At 38.6% G+C, this 14264-nt stretch overlaps 1 protein-coding gene across 1 annotated transcript in view; it reads right to left on the bottom strand.

Annotated features, from left to right (window-relative positions):
• The window catches only part of Plaat1 (phospholipase A and acyltransferase 1), a 13635-nt gene extending 805 nt beyond the window's left edge, over nucleotides 1–12830 (bottom strand). Inside the window, 2 exon segments of the mRNA XM_008839043.1 lie at nucleotides 6574–6839; nucleotides 12692–12830. Coding sequence (XP_008837265.1) covers nucleotides 6574–6839; nucleotides 12692–12830 — 405 coding nt within the window.
• Nucleotides 12831–14264: the final 1434 nt, after the last annotated feature.

Below are 14264 nucleotides of genomic sequence, written 5' to 3'. Positions count from 1 at the left end.
AGGACACTTTTTGCTCCTTGCCCTCCTAGGTCGACTAGTTCCAGAGGACTATGAGCATCTCTCAAAATGTCCTCTAATTGTGGTGGGTCACCTGTCCTCTTGATCAAGGAGGCTGAGGAGACCCCACCGGATGGACCTGAATCAGTGTCCAGTCTACAAAGAGGAGAGTTGACACAGAGGAATCGTTTCCTCCATGCTTCCAAGTGAAGCCAGCCATGGTCAAGCAGGACCTTTGACTTATCTTCACATAGATGGAACTGGTAAAAGAAAGGAGCCATGGGATCCTTCCAAGCCCATGTGCCCCTTGAGGAACAGATCCTCAAATGACCTTAAGAGTAAAAATAAATTGGTTTATCTGGGCCAACTGTGTGGCCTTAAACACCCAAAAGGAAAGTATAACCAAAGATTAAATTTCTGACACTTTCAAAGCACCTGGCAGTGGAAATTCATGATGAACACAGGTTTGGTTGGATCTATATCAGGGTTAGGTGGGTGCCTGCATGTGTGTGTACATGTCTCTAACTGAAGGATGTCTATTATTCAAACAGTCCAGGGGTGTAAACTGAACTAAATACTGTAAGCTCCTTCTTTGTTAATACAAATGGTGTTCTGATAAGCACAGTTCAAGAAAAGTCAATACTAGCCAATATCATGTCTAGTTTTCATATAGGCAAAATGAACCATTCCCAAGCTCAATTGTCTGTAAAAGAGTTCAGACATTACAACTTTATGGGTATTAATTATCATTGTGATGAAGGGAACTAATGACTATTCATGGTTTTCATGGCACTCAACTAATATTTGCCTTCCATCCTCATGGATTTCAGTGCATTTATGAAAGAAAGGTCACATTTAGACACCTTGGAATCATCACAGATCCAGAAGACACTTAGATTCTGGGATTCAAGAGTCGGGCTTTAAAACAAAGTCAAATATTTTTCTCAAATGCCTGGGGACTGGTCTCACAGCTGGAAATGTGACAGTTGAGAATTCCCTCTATCCAACCCACGGACTTGTACCATGGGGCCCACCTCCTACATATTCTTGAAGCACAGTGTTTCCTTCACTGTTGCTTCCCTCTTGGAAATAGACGGTGGGGGGGGGGGGTTCAGGAAAGAGGCACATAGAATATTTGCTGCATGCCTTGCAGCATGTGTTCATTTCTTTATGATAGCCCGTAGTACACAGAGACAAGACCTGCAGCTGTGATTTCTGGCCGGTTTTAGCTAGCTTTAACTGTCAACTTAACAAAGCCTAGAGTCACCTGAGAAGAGTCTCAATAGTGGAAATTCCCATATCAGACTGGCCTCTGGCATGTCTGGGGGTGGGGTTGTCTTGATTGTCATTTGATAGAAGAAGGCCAAGCTCACTATGGGTAACACCATTCCTTAGGCAGGTAATCCTGGGCTGTATAAGAAAGCCAGCTGATTACAAGCCAGCCTGCGAGCCAGCTTGCAAGCAGTATGTTCTTGCTGCATGTCTTTGGTTGTGAAGTAAGTTCCTTGGTCGGAGATACTGCCATATGGAATTGCAAGAAAACCTGTCTCCAAGTTCCTGTTTGAGTGTCTGCCCTGACTTTCCTCAGTGATGGACTGTAACCTGTCAGCTGATATTAACCCTTTTCTCTCCTATGCTGCTTTTGGTCATGGTATTTGTCACAGCAACAGAATGAAAGAAACTAGAACAGTGCTTCTGCTCCAATCTCCAACTGCTGGAGGATGATACTGCCAGAAAACTTAGCCTTACCCTGACAAATCCTACTTTCATTTGTAATTTTATTGGTATTCATTTGGCCATTTTATATCTATTGTATTTATAATTATAAAATAGTCATTCCCTGGGTAATTCTCCAGAAGAACATACTGAGAGCTAACCACATAGCACATCAGGAAAAAGAGATAGGGAATTGCTCCATCCAGACACAATTCCAAAGAGGAGGTCTATTTGATAATTAGCCAGGTCAAAAGTCAAGGTCTGTTAACCAAGCCCAGTCCTCATATTGGCAGAAGGTCTGACCCAGGGAAATGGGGCAGGAAAAGAAAAACAACCAAGTGCAATAGGTGTCTTTAATACAAGTGTCAAATGGATCCAAGCTCTGGGGAACTGGCAGGATCCTGTGGATAGGGTGTCCCCATCTAGATGCAAGCCTAACTAACTATCGTTCAGTCTCTAGAAACATTAAGTGTTAGAGAAATCTCATAAATACGAGAGGTTTAGAGATATGCAACTTGATCCCAAAGCAGATATCTTTAAAATAAATCCACTTTCAGTATTGCATGCAGTTTCCCAAATCCTAAATGTTCATTACTTCAAGTTTCATTCTAGAGAACAAAATCTCATGTAGCTGGAACATCCCTTGGAGTTATACATGATGGGATCCAATCTACAGGACTGTAACATCTCACAGTGTTTTTACTTCCTGGTTTATCCAGGATTATAAAGTCATCATTCTGACTCTGTACATTTACCTTTCACATGTTTCTGACTGAGGGCCACATTAAAGGTCTCATTCTAGGGAATGAGTGAACCACAAGCTGAATCTGGAGTGGCTGTGTACAGGCATCAATGCAGAAGGTCGTATATGACTTGCAGAGTTTACCGAATCTCTTGTTTCTGAGACGTGAAGGCCACAACGATGCACTGAAGAACAGGCAGGCTGTGTTTACATACTGGCTTGTCTAGGCCTATTAAAAGGCACGGTTGTCTTATCCAGAGATGGAGACATTTTTATAACTTGCTTGGACTATAATAGTTATAAATATTGTTTTATAGAAAATTTAAAAACTATAGAAAAGATAAGCCACCAGCTGAGATAAAACATTTACTGATGAAATTTGAAAAAGAAATCTTATCCAAAGTATACTGAGAACTCTTAAAAGTCAACAAAAAAATGAACAACCCAAATGAGGACACAGTCATTTGCAACACATGAAGCAATGTATCACAAAGATGGACATGGAAAATAAGCATGTGAAAAATGTTCACTACCATGCATAATTGAGTAATTATAAACTAAAACAACAATGACATAGATACCACTTACAAGCTTATGAGAATAGCTTAATTGAAAAATACTGATGTCATCAAATGCTGACAAGGATTCAGAACAAGAGAAACTGTCATTTATTGCTGGTGGGAATGCAAAAATGGACACCAAAGGGCTACATATGATCTGATTCCAACTATGAAACATTCAGCAAAAACAAAACATGCAGACAATTAAAACTAAATTAGTAAGGTTGCCCACGTCTGGGGTGAAGGTGGATTGACTAGGCAGAGCATAGAAGTTTGGTGCAAGTAAGCTATTGATACTATAATGATGCATATGTCTTTAAAATTTTGTCTACATTCATACAATGCACAACTTGAAAGAATAAATCCTGATATGAAGGATGGACTTCTTTTGGTTGATAATGGTTTATTTGAAGTTGGCTCACCAGTTCTTAGAAATGTATCACACTGGATGTTGATGGAGGAGGCCAGCTGTATATGCATAAGGAGCAGAGGAATTGCTGTACAGATTGGTCATATTTGTTGTAATTCTAAAACCTGTTCTAAAATATGCTTGTTAATATTGTAAAACTATAGAAAAGCAGAGAAGAAAGCAAAACAGGATCACAAGCCTGCTCCTTTTAATCATTTTTATGCATTTAAGAAATTTTAAGAAAGAGTCATTTCCCTAGAAACCATTTCTAATTTGGAGGCCCCTAAAGCTGAAGGTTTAGGTTGTGCCCTAGCAAAGCTGCTTACCTTATGACAGACAGGAATCAGAAAGACTTGGAAGAAGGGACTAGGGACAAGGTGTCTACTTCAAAAGCAACCCCTATGTGCTCTCTGCAGCTAGGCTCCACTTAGTTCCCACCACCTCCTCCAAATGCCATCACATTATGAATTTATCAGTAGATGGATCCTGTGATTAGGTAAAAGACCCCATGATCCAGTTATTTCTCTACAATGATAGCCACCAATCATAGATCAGGCCACATGAGCCTTTGTTGGGACACTTCATATTTAAAGCATAACATGATGTTTATTAATAATATATTATACAGCTAGGTGTAAGAGACTTCAACTGTCTCTATAATCTTTTTTTTTCAAGAAAGCCCCAGAGGACAGTAAACATAGAAGTAGTGCACACAAGGTCAATCAGCCAGTATATAATCTTTTTTTTTTCAAGAAAGCTCCAGAGGACAGTAAACATAGAAGTAGTGCACACAAGGTCAATCAGCCAGTAAAGGATGAAGATGGGGTTCTGGCTCAGGCTGGCACAGTGCCAGCCAATGAGGTTCTTAAACGTGTTGCCTCCAGGAGGGGCTGGAGACAAGTTCTGCTATTGAGGAAATCTTTTTTTTTTCCCCACATGTTTTGAGTCTTGATATGAAAAGTGAAAAGATGGTGAATTTAAACTTAAATTCAAAGAAAGAATATGATTTTAATCCTTTTTCTTTATTTAGCCACATTATAGACATTTAATATATGCAACTAGATGTATTTGGAGGTAAGCTTGCACCAACAAAACACTAAACATCATCATAATCAAAGCCACATACTTAGCATCATCTCCCAAAGTTTCCAGTGACCATCTTTGTTGATTTTGTTGCTGGAATTATTAGTTAGTTTGCTTTTTTTTTGCTTTCTAATTTTCCTTTTCTAACAAGAACATTTAACCCTAAGAGCTACCCTCTTGGAAAAAATTAATTAATCATTTAAAAGAACCAGAGTATTGTCAATCATGTTAAAAGGAGAGCTACAAAGTGACAAATTGTTAAAAGTAGACCTATAACTGAAATTTGGATTCATTGATCATTGCCTCCCCTTTTGCAGAAATTAAATATTATTTGCTAAACGCAGTGAACAACTTAATCATTATCAAAGAAATAGGAGGAACCCATTTCTCCAAAACACCATTAGTTTTCAATGCAAAGGCAAAGAGGTGGCCTCCGAGTTCTGGCTCAAAGATTTATTATCTGAAAATAGAACATTCACTATGTTAATGTATTTTTCTAATGGAAACAAATTTCCAACTAAATTATTTCTTAATGAAAATAAATGTATCATTCTATTACATTACATCTCCCACTTTTTTCAAGTTTTGTGAGAAGTGAACCTCATTTCTTAGATGTTTATATAATTAATCCATCATTTCAAGATACAAGAAGCCTTGAATAAGTCTGGCTTATTAAAATGCTGTTAAACTTTTATGGTATTATTTTTCCAGTCTTAGTCTTTTTCCAAGATTTATAGGAAACAAATTCCTGGAGATTAATAGCTATGGAATTGTTTTTAGTTTTTTATTTTTAAAATTAACACTTTCATATATATTTTAGATGAAGAGGATTTCCTCCTCTAATGGTTTTATATACATATACCCTTACATTACCTTAGAATTCCTGCATTAAGACCTCAACAATGGAATTGCACTGGTGTGGGGACAAGTCTGGTAAAGGCAAGATTGGTAAATATGCAGTTAGTTGGAATTCTGCTATAATGCTAAAGAGAGATGGTGGAAAATCATAAGACTGCTACTCTGAAGTAGCATCTAACAGCTCAGTGAATCAAATATGTACTTAAAATCACAACATTTAATTGAAAACTAGCATTGCAAGGAAACAGAAAAAAAAAATTTACAAACAAGACATGTCATTGTTATTGGACATGACATTGTCTATTCCCCATTGACAAAGAATCTCAGAATTAACTCTTGTTCATTATCCATTTCAGGAGATTATTTTCAAAACATGAGGTTGTTGATTTGAGTTTTCTGTATGGTGAAGTAATGGAGAAAATGTGGACAGGAGAAGTCAGTAAGACTGGCAGAATGCTACCGCCTTGGCCTTGGTTCTACTTCAAGTCCCTCTAGTCCCAAACTCAAGATGTACGTTGTGATGGCTAATCCTGGGTGTCAACTTGACTGGATCTGGGATTAACTGAAATGAAAGAGATCTTTTTGATTGGATCATTTGAAGCTGGAAGACCCACCCTAAATGTGAGCATTACCTTCTGATGACAGCCATATAAAAGGCCATGGCAGAAGGGAGCTTTTTGCTTTTTGCTGCTTGCCTTCTCTCTCACTGGTGAATTTGTCTTGTTTCTGTGACCAACTACTTCGAATTCCAATGTAGATTAATCCCCAGAAATTCATCAGGTTGGGACTACTGAGACATCCAACCTCGTGGACTGAGAAACTACTGGATTCTCAGCCTCTCTAGTGTGGTGCAGCCATTGTTGGACAACTCGAAATCTACCCTGTAAGCTAATCTAATAATTCATACACACACACACACACACACACACACACACACACGTGCACACACACACACACACACACACACACACACACACACATTCATTTAGTTCATTTAGTTATGTTTCTTTAGAGAACCCCGACTAATAGATATGTGTTTTAATCTCTGGTCATTCCTTTACTGTATGACATTAGAAAATTCAATTTCCTTCTATGCTCTTCAGTGTTTCCCAATTCTTTACATTTTGTTTGAAGCCTAGGAACTTAATCATAGCAAATAGTAATTTCCTAAAGTAAGAAACTTTTCATGTCTCCTAAAGAAAACTCGCCTGGTCTGACACTCTTTCTCCACAGTGAAGCAAAGTCACAAAATGCTCACAGTTGTTGAACAGTAAATCATAAGCTACCTCCTGTCCAGTAACGAACTCTGACCACTGAATAACTTCCTCCACAGGGAGAGGAGGGTATGCTTTATTGTATTTATTATTTATTCTGTATGTGTCATTTCCCACAACATCCTTCAAGAGCTGCATCTTCACCAAAGCCTTTGTGCTGAACAAAGACTTGGCGCTTGTAAATGATGAAGGAACGTCATCTGTAAGGAAAATACTGGTTAGCAAGGCTTAGTGATCCAGTCCACAGAACACCAGTGCCATCTAGAAGCACTAGAGATGCTGGGGAACTTAGACTTCTGCCCCTTATGCACAATCAAACCAGAAGCACTAATTCTTTTCATTCATTCTGTTATCAATGACAATACTATGTGAGAATACTAGTTGTGTGAAACTCTGCCTGTTCTTTGAGAGTAAATTCTCTACAATTGGTATTATTGTTGGAGATCTTGGTATACTTTTCTAGCAACATGTAGATAAGAGTATTGGCCACTTTTTTTTCTGCTAAGTAGGTTCATTCTCAGCATCTTAACTATTTCAAACTAATATTTTAGAGATTAGCAGTAGTGTGTTATTATTCTATGATCATCTTAACCACTTAACTACACAACTCACCTGGACCATTTCTTCACAAATTTTCTCTTCTCTATATTTCTGTATGGGTTCCAATTTCCTGCTGTAAAACTTTCATGGTACCTCAGTCCTGTGAGGGATCTGCTAAGTTCCTGCTTTTCTGTGGCTATTTCCTTTGGCAGCAAACTAACATCCTATACATGAAGCTAACCTTACCAGGTACTACACACGTGTGGGGCCCATGCTATCCTACCTGACTGGATGACAGTCTATGCTTGCCCATTTACCTGAATATGATACCAATATTGTTAAGCATTTGCCTAGGCTGCCATGCTTGTATCTGGGCCTGCCATGTCAATATCTGAAACAGAGATGGTTCTTCAAGGCACAGTCCTAGTGTCAAGACCCAGTCTCTCCATGCCCACAGCTGCTAAGCTTAGCCATCGTATTCATGTAAATCCTGAGAGGAAGGGACTTTATATAACCAATATTTATCAATTTTCCCTTTTAGTTATGACTAAAATCAAACTTGCTTCTCCATCCATCTCCCTTATCCTCAACAGAGCAACATTTCCCAGTTAATGTTTCAGACACCAAAAGCTCTTGTATGTTGTCAGCACACATATCTTACTTATAATCTCTAAAGTTTTGTTGTTTACTAGCACAGTACAAAAATTAGGAAACTGAGCTTTGCAGAAGTCAACTGGCGTGGAAAATACCATGATGGTTAACAAAAGATCAGGAATTCAATTTCAGCCTACATACTCAAAGTCCAGTGCTTGAACCACAGCCAAGTAGAGTTTAAGATAGAAACAGTGGAAAATAAGAAAATAGCACCAAAATCTCATTATTTTCTAGATGTGAAAACTTGAAATACAATTGTAGAAGGGCACTTAATGGTAGTCCCAGGCTTGGAAATAAATAATTGTGAACTGTAAATGTCATTTACATTTATAATATTTTAAAAAATACTTCACTTAAAATTGTCAGGACTTCCCAAGATAGTAAGACTTAGGCCTGTAGACACTTTGTAGTGCTGGAGTTTGAAAAGGCATTGTACAAGGCAGGCATTCTATCACTGAACTACATCTTCAGCACTTGTTTTTCTGAGACATGGTCTTGCTATGTAATGCAGACTGACCTTGAACTCACTATGTAGCCCAGGCTGGCCTCACACTTGTCAGACTCCTGCCTCTCCCAATTGTTGGAATTATAGGTATGTGTCCTTATGTCTAGCAAATCAATATACTTTAAATGTATCCCAAATGCTTTAAATGTATCTTGAGGATATATTCCAGGTTATTTGTTATCTACATATTTTCTTAATAAATTAATGTATGCTTATTTTTAAATATTAGAAAAAACAAAAAGTAAAGCTTAATCTTATGTTAATAGACATCAGTCATTATTTTATCATCCAGAAATAACCACCACTATTACTCTAATATATGTTCATTATGACTTTCATTAACACATGTGTATAAGTACAGGTATTGTGTGTATTTATACATATTATGTTTGTAATTGGGGCATCATATTACACATTGTACCTTAATCAGAAAATTTAAAATAAATATTATATGAAGACCATCTCCCATATAGTCTAAAACATGTCCAAAACCATGTCTTTTAATAGCTGTTGTAGTGACTATTGTTTTTACCTATTTAACACCCTATTCCATCATTGCCTGTCTCTTCCCTCAAATGCCTGTGTGAGCCAATCACTGTATTACATCTCTTCTCCAGAAATGGTGTGTGGTTCACAATGATCCTTCTCCACGATTTCTGAACTACAATAGACAGGAAACAGATTAACTCTTTCTTCTTGAGTCATAAGGCTCCAAGATCAAGAGACTCGGGTTGCTGACTGTCCTCAGCTCCTTACAAAGACAAAGGTGGGGGATGAAGACCAGCAGGTAGAAAAGAGAAGGGGCTTTTGAGTCTGAAAGCCCTGAAGTGCTAACATTCCCAGACGAAAGATTCCTGAAGCCAGAACCAGCTCTACCCTTTCTGAAGTCCCCCACCCTGCCCCCAGGACACAATGAATTTGTCCTTTTGCTTGCTTGCTTAAGCTAATTCTAGCTTTATTTCAGTTATATACAATGAAAGAATTCTGATGGATTTACTTAATATCCCATGGCTAAACCATAACTTGTTTAACCATCCTTCTGTGGAGAATGAAGCCACTGCCTCCTTTTTAAATCCCTAGAAATGAAATTTATCCACATCTCTCTAAATGTTTCCCTAGACTCCTAGCAGCAAAATTAGAGTCAGAGTATAGGAAATCTTTGAAGACTCTTAACACATGCTGTAACACTGTTTTTTGAATGGCATGATCAATTTCTATTTCCATCACTGATATTGTGTTCATCTCACCATATCCATCACTGACCGTTATCATTTTATCCTTTGCTGATGAGACAGGCGTGAAATCTGTCCTTGTTTTATTCTACAGCTTGTAAATGACCCAAAGTCAAAACTTGTGAAGTGTGCTATCTTCTTCTCTTTTTCTTTTATAAACTGTAGGTTGTAATTTTAGTGTCTGCTGTCCCCTCAGACTGACATACCATTTTCTCAGATACTGTGTGTGGTGGTTTGAATGAGGATGTCCCCCATAGGCTACAAGTATTTGGCGATTTTGTCCCTAGTTGGTGGCACTGTTTTGGGAGGCACTGGGAAGTGTGGTCATGCTGGAGAAAGCATGTCACTGGGATTGGGCTTTGAGAGTTCCTAAGCCTTGCTGGATTTCCAGTGGCACTCTGTTCCCTGTGCCTGCTTGAAGTTGTGACCTCTCTGCTTTCTGCTGCAGACGCCTCCTTCTGCCATGCCTCCCTCACCATTATGGGCCCTTACCCCTGGAACCCCAAACTCAAATGAACTCCTCTTTCTCTAAGTTGCCTTAGTCATGCTATCTTCTCACAGCAACAGAAAAGTAACTAATACACCATGTACCTGGTTTTCTCATCTCAAGGTTTTCTTCAAAAGCTACTTCTTTGCTGAGCTTTCATGAGCACTTCTTTTACGATTTCAGTGCTCCCACTCCCCACCTCCCTGTGTTCAGCACTTCATAAACCACCTCCTTAATTTATTTTCCCATCTCCTCTGTCATAACATTTGCTTCATAGTTCTTTTTCTACTCCCCTCACTATGAAGACATAAGTTCTATTGTTCTAGAAGATTTCCATGTATTCCCAATGCTTAGAATAGCATTCAGCACACACTATATAGCCTACAATAGGTGCTGAATGAATTAAAATCATGTTTGTGTGATGTATAAGGACGTCAAATCTAGTCACGTTTGTGGCGATGTCTTCCTTAGGTGGCCATTAATACATAATTAGGATTTTTTAATTGAAAGGTTTTTAATATTAATATTATTTTGTCTGTGAAATCTTTTTTTTTGCATACACACATATATATTTATAACTTACTGAATCCATTTAGTGGTGCTTATGTGTACTTGTGTTTAGGGTTACCCACTTGGGATTAGATAACCTTTCAGGGAGCTAGTCCCTGAAGAAAACGGACTCTCCCTCCCTCAGCATCCATTTATTGCCTATAACTCTTCATCTTGAAGTGGGACCCCATGAAATTTCCCCCATCCACATTAGCATGTCAACTGCTGGAGATTACATGGGTGAGGCTTCCCCTATCATGTCTAGGATGCATTAACAGGCAGCAAGCATCTTGTCTCTCTGGCTCATACAATCTTTCTTCTCTCACTTCCATGATGAGCTTAGGTATAGAGGTTGCATTGTAGATACATCAGTTAGGACTATGAAGCCCACAGTCACTTATTCTCTGCACTTTGACTGGTTGTGGACTTTGTAATAGTCTCTGGTTGTTGCTAAAAAGATGCTTCTTTGATGAGTGTTGAGAGCTACACTTGTCTGTATGTGCCAAGCTGAGCAGTCCTTTTTCCTTGGCTTCCTCTGGGAAAGCTGAGACACCACCAGAAGGGAGGCTTTACTGCAGTACACCGACAGTGCTTGCTTCAATCAGCTCCACTCTGGATCCAAATCACAAGATGTTAGTTGTCTTACAATCAATGGAAACAAAGATATGCTGAAAATTTTACAGGTACTTGGAAAAAAATGTCTTTCTCCCAAGAAACAGCTATTTTTCTTTGTTTTTAAGACAGGGTCTTGGGCTGGAGAGATGGCTCAGTGGTTAAGAACACTGGTTGTTCTTTCAGAAGACCCAGGTTAGAATCCCAGCACCCACATGGCAGCTAACAACTGTACGAAACTCCAGTCCCAGGGGATCCGACAGCCTCTTCTGACCTCTGAGGGCATTGCATGACATGGGTGCACTAACCTACATGGAGGCAATACACACATACACATAAAAAATGATAAATAAAAATTATAAAAAAAGACAGGGTCTCATGATATAGGCCAGACTGACCAAGAACTTGCAGTCTTTCTGTCTCAGCCTCCAGAGTGTCAGGATTATAGGTGTGCACCATTATGCCTGATGAAATATCCAATTTCTTAAAGACCTATGTTTGCATTTAGGTTTTGGAATTCATTAAAAATTTTTTTTTGAGGCAAGGTCTCAGTACATGGCTCTAGCTGGCCTTGAACTCACAGAGATCCCCCTGCCTCTGCCCACCGAGTGCTGTGACTGAAGGTGTGCTCTACCATGTTTAGCAGACATTAGAATTCATTTTGTTTAATCAGAAAATATGGTTTGATTTGGACTTTGGTTTTACCCCCTCAAACAGGGAGTGCTTATTTACCAACCCGAGATATTTTTCATTATGGTTTGAATCTGAAATGCCAATCTCCTCCCATGTTGTGAGTGCATGTTTTCCAGAAGGTGGCTACATCTTCCAAGTTTATGGAAAATTTAGGAAGTGGGTCTGGCCCGTTTAAGTAGGTCACTGGGGCATGCCTTTGAAGGAGATTATCTGGACTCTAGTTTTGGCTAGTCTGTGCCTCCTGGTCTGGCACAGTGCAGACAACTGCTGTCTCATGCTTCCTGCTGGTACAGTTGGAGATGCTTTCTTCCCCACTACAATAGACTGAAATCCCCTAGAAATGTGAGTCAAAATAAATCTTTGTTTCCATAACATAAAATTTTAAGGACTGTAAAAGCAAATAATACATTTTTCATTTGTTAAGAATGTGTAGTGACGTATGGACATGACAAAAATATTGCATTTATGACCTCGCAGCTGTGTGGTTGCCTGCACAAGACCTGCAAAAGATTACACCAAGTCAACATTCCAGCACAGATGGGGTAAGGGCTCATAGGTCCTCTCTCTGGTTGAAGAGCTGCTGAGGGAAGGAAAGTCAGTTTTCTAAACTATTGTGAAATCTTTTTAATGACACTTTGGTCTCAAAATGTCCTTTCTGAAACCTGGATTAGTTAGATTTTTGCCTACATCTTAATCTGTTTTTATGATTTCTGTTCATGATTCCTTCTAACTGCAAAAAAACCTAAAAAGGTCCCAGGAGCTGCTGGAAACAAATCCGACCTATAGGTGCTATGTTGATAACATAGCCATCACCCAAGTACAGCGCCCAGTGTTGATAGCCAGGATGGAACACTTCAATCAAGTCTCCTGGATGGGGGCTGTGAAGGTAGTTCAGACTGAAGAAATCATTAAACACCATCTGCAACAACAGGCACAAAGGTGGTCTTACTGATACAACTCTCCAAAAGAGAGCCCACGTAAGACTTCCATAGAAGCAGAGGGACATGGACCTTACTGAGATTACATTCTTTATTAACAACATACACTCACAATGCTGTTTTCTTTGGATGACTATGTATGTACTAGTAAGTGGAGATCAAATTTTTCCTTGCTTCAATTCTCTACAATAATGCTTTCCTTATCAATATCAATTTCAGTGGTTCAGGTAAATGCATGGTTAATATAACTTCCTTCTATACAAGATTTTCGCAGCATTAAATATTAAAATATGCCTTGTATTGAAAGGAAAGGAGAAGTAAAGGAAAGCGAAAGTATAATGCATTTCTGTATTACTATGTAAGTATTCTAAAAATATTATAAAGTATTTGTATAATCATACTTACATAACATAAAGACATCAGAAGTCAGGAGTCTAAGATCAGAATTCTTTTAGCCTTTTATATGTAGCACAGTGAAACTGTGAAGAGGAGGTATGCTAAACACTGTGAATATTAAAATTTATAAGCAATATTTTATATAACAAAACGTACTCTGCCATTTAATTTTAAGCAGAGATAAATTTCAAGCCAGGTGGATACCCAGCCAATCAGGTATAATGTAGAACTGGTATAATGTCATTCAGGTATAATGTAGCTTGTTTAAGACTCTGGCTTCCATCCATTAAATATTTGATGTCCTTTGTCACTATAACCATGACAAGCACCCCCATCCCCCTTGCTATTTCATTCTGATTCCTTAGCTACTGATTCCAGAAACAGTGCCATGTGGCCAACAGCAAAAGCAGGACAACTTGCAAGATGGGGAGGTTTATTCATGCACCAACGAAATGCTAATGTCTGAAATGCCTTAGGTGGCAACAGTTTTTCTTTTTAAATCAATACTTTCCAGAAAGCACATATGTTTCTGACAGCTAGTTTTTATAGAGGTTATGCTTTATATATATTCACAGAAATAGAATAAAAGCATCAGGGAGTCATATGCATCTACCCGTAGTCAAAGACTTGATGCTGTATGCATTTTGAATCTCTAATTGACAACAGGGTGTTCTCCATCGTCAACTGTGTAGGCTCACCCCCAAAGAAATACAAGTTCCAGAATTGAAAACTTCCAAATCACCTAAATTATCATTATCATAGCACAGGCTAAGGACTCTAGAATACAGGCTTCAGGGAGTCATATGCATCTACCCGTAGTCAAAGACTTGATGCTGTATGCATTTTGAATCTCTAATTGACAACAGGGTGTTCTCCATCGTCAACTGTGTAGGCTCACCCCCAAAGAAATACAAGTTCCAGAATTGAAAACTTCCAAATCACCTAAATTATCATTATCATAGCACAGGCTAAGGACTCTAGAATACAGGCTTTCAATTTTTGGGCTCTCAAATCTTTTT

Source organism: Nannospalax galili, unplaced genomic scaffold, assembly GCF_000622305.1.
Source record: "Nannospalax galili isolate Female #2095 unplaced genomic scaffold, S.galili_v1.0 scaffold599, whole genome shotgun sequence".
Taxonomy (NCBI): Eukaryota; Metazoa; Chordata; class Mammalia; order Rodentia; family Spalacidae; genus Nannospalax; species Nannospalax galili.
Note: the sequence above shows the minus strand (reverse complement) of the source record. Positions and strands in the feature narration are given on the sequence as shown.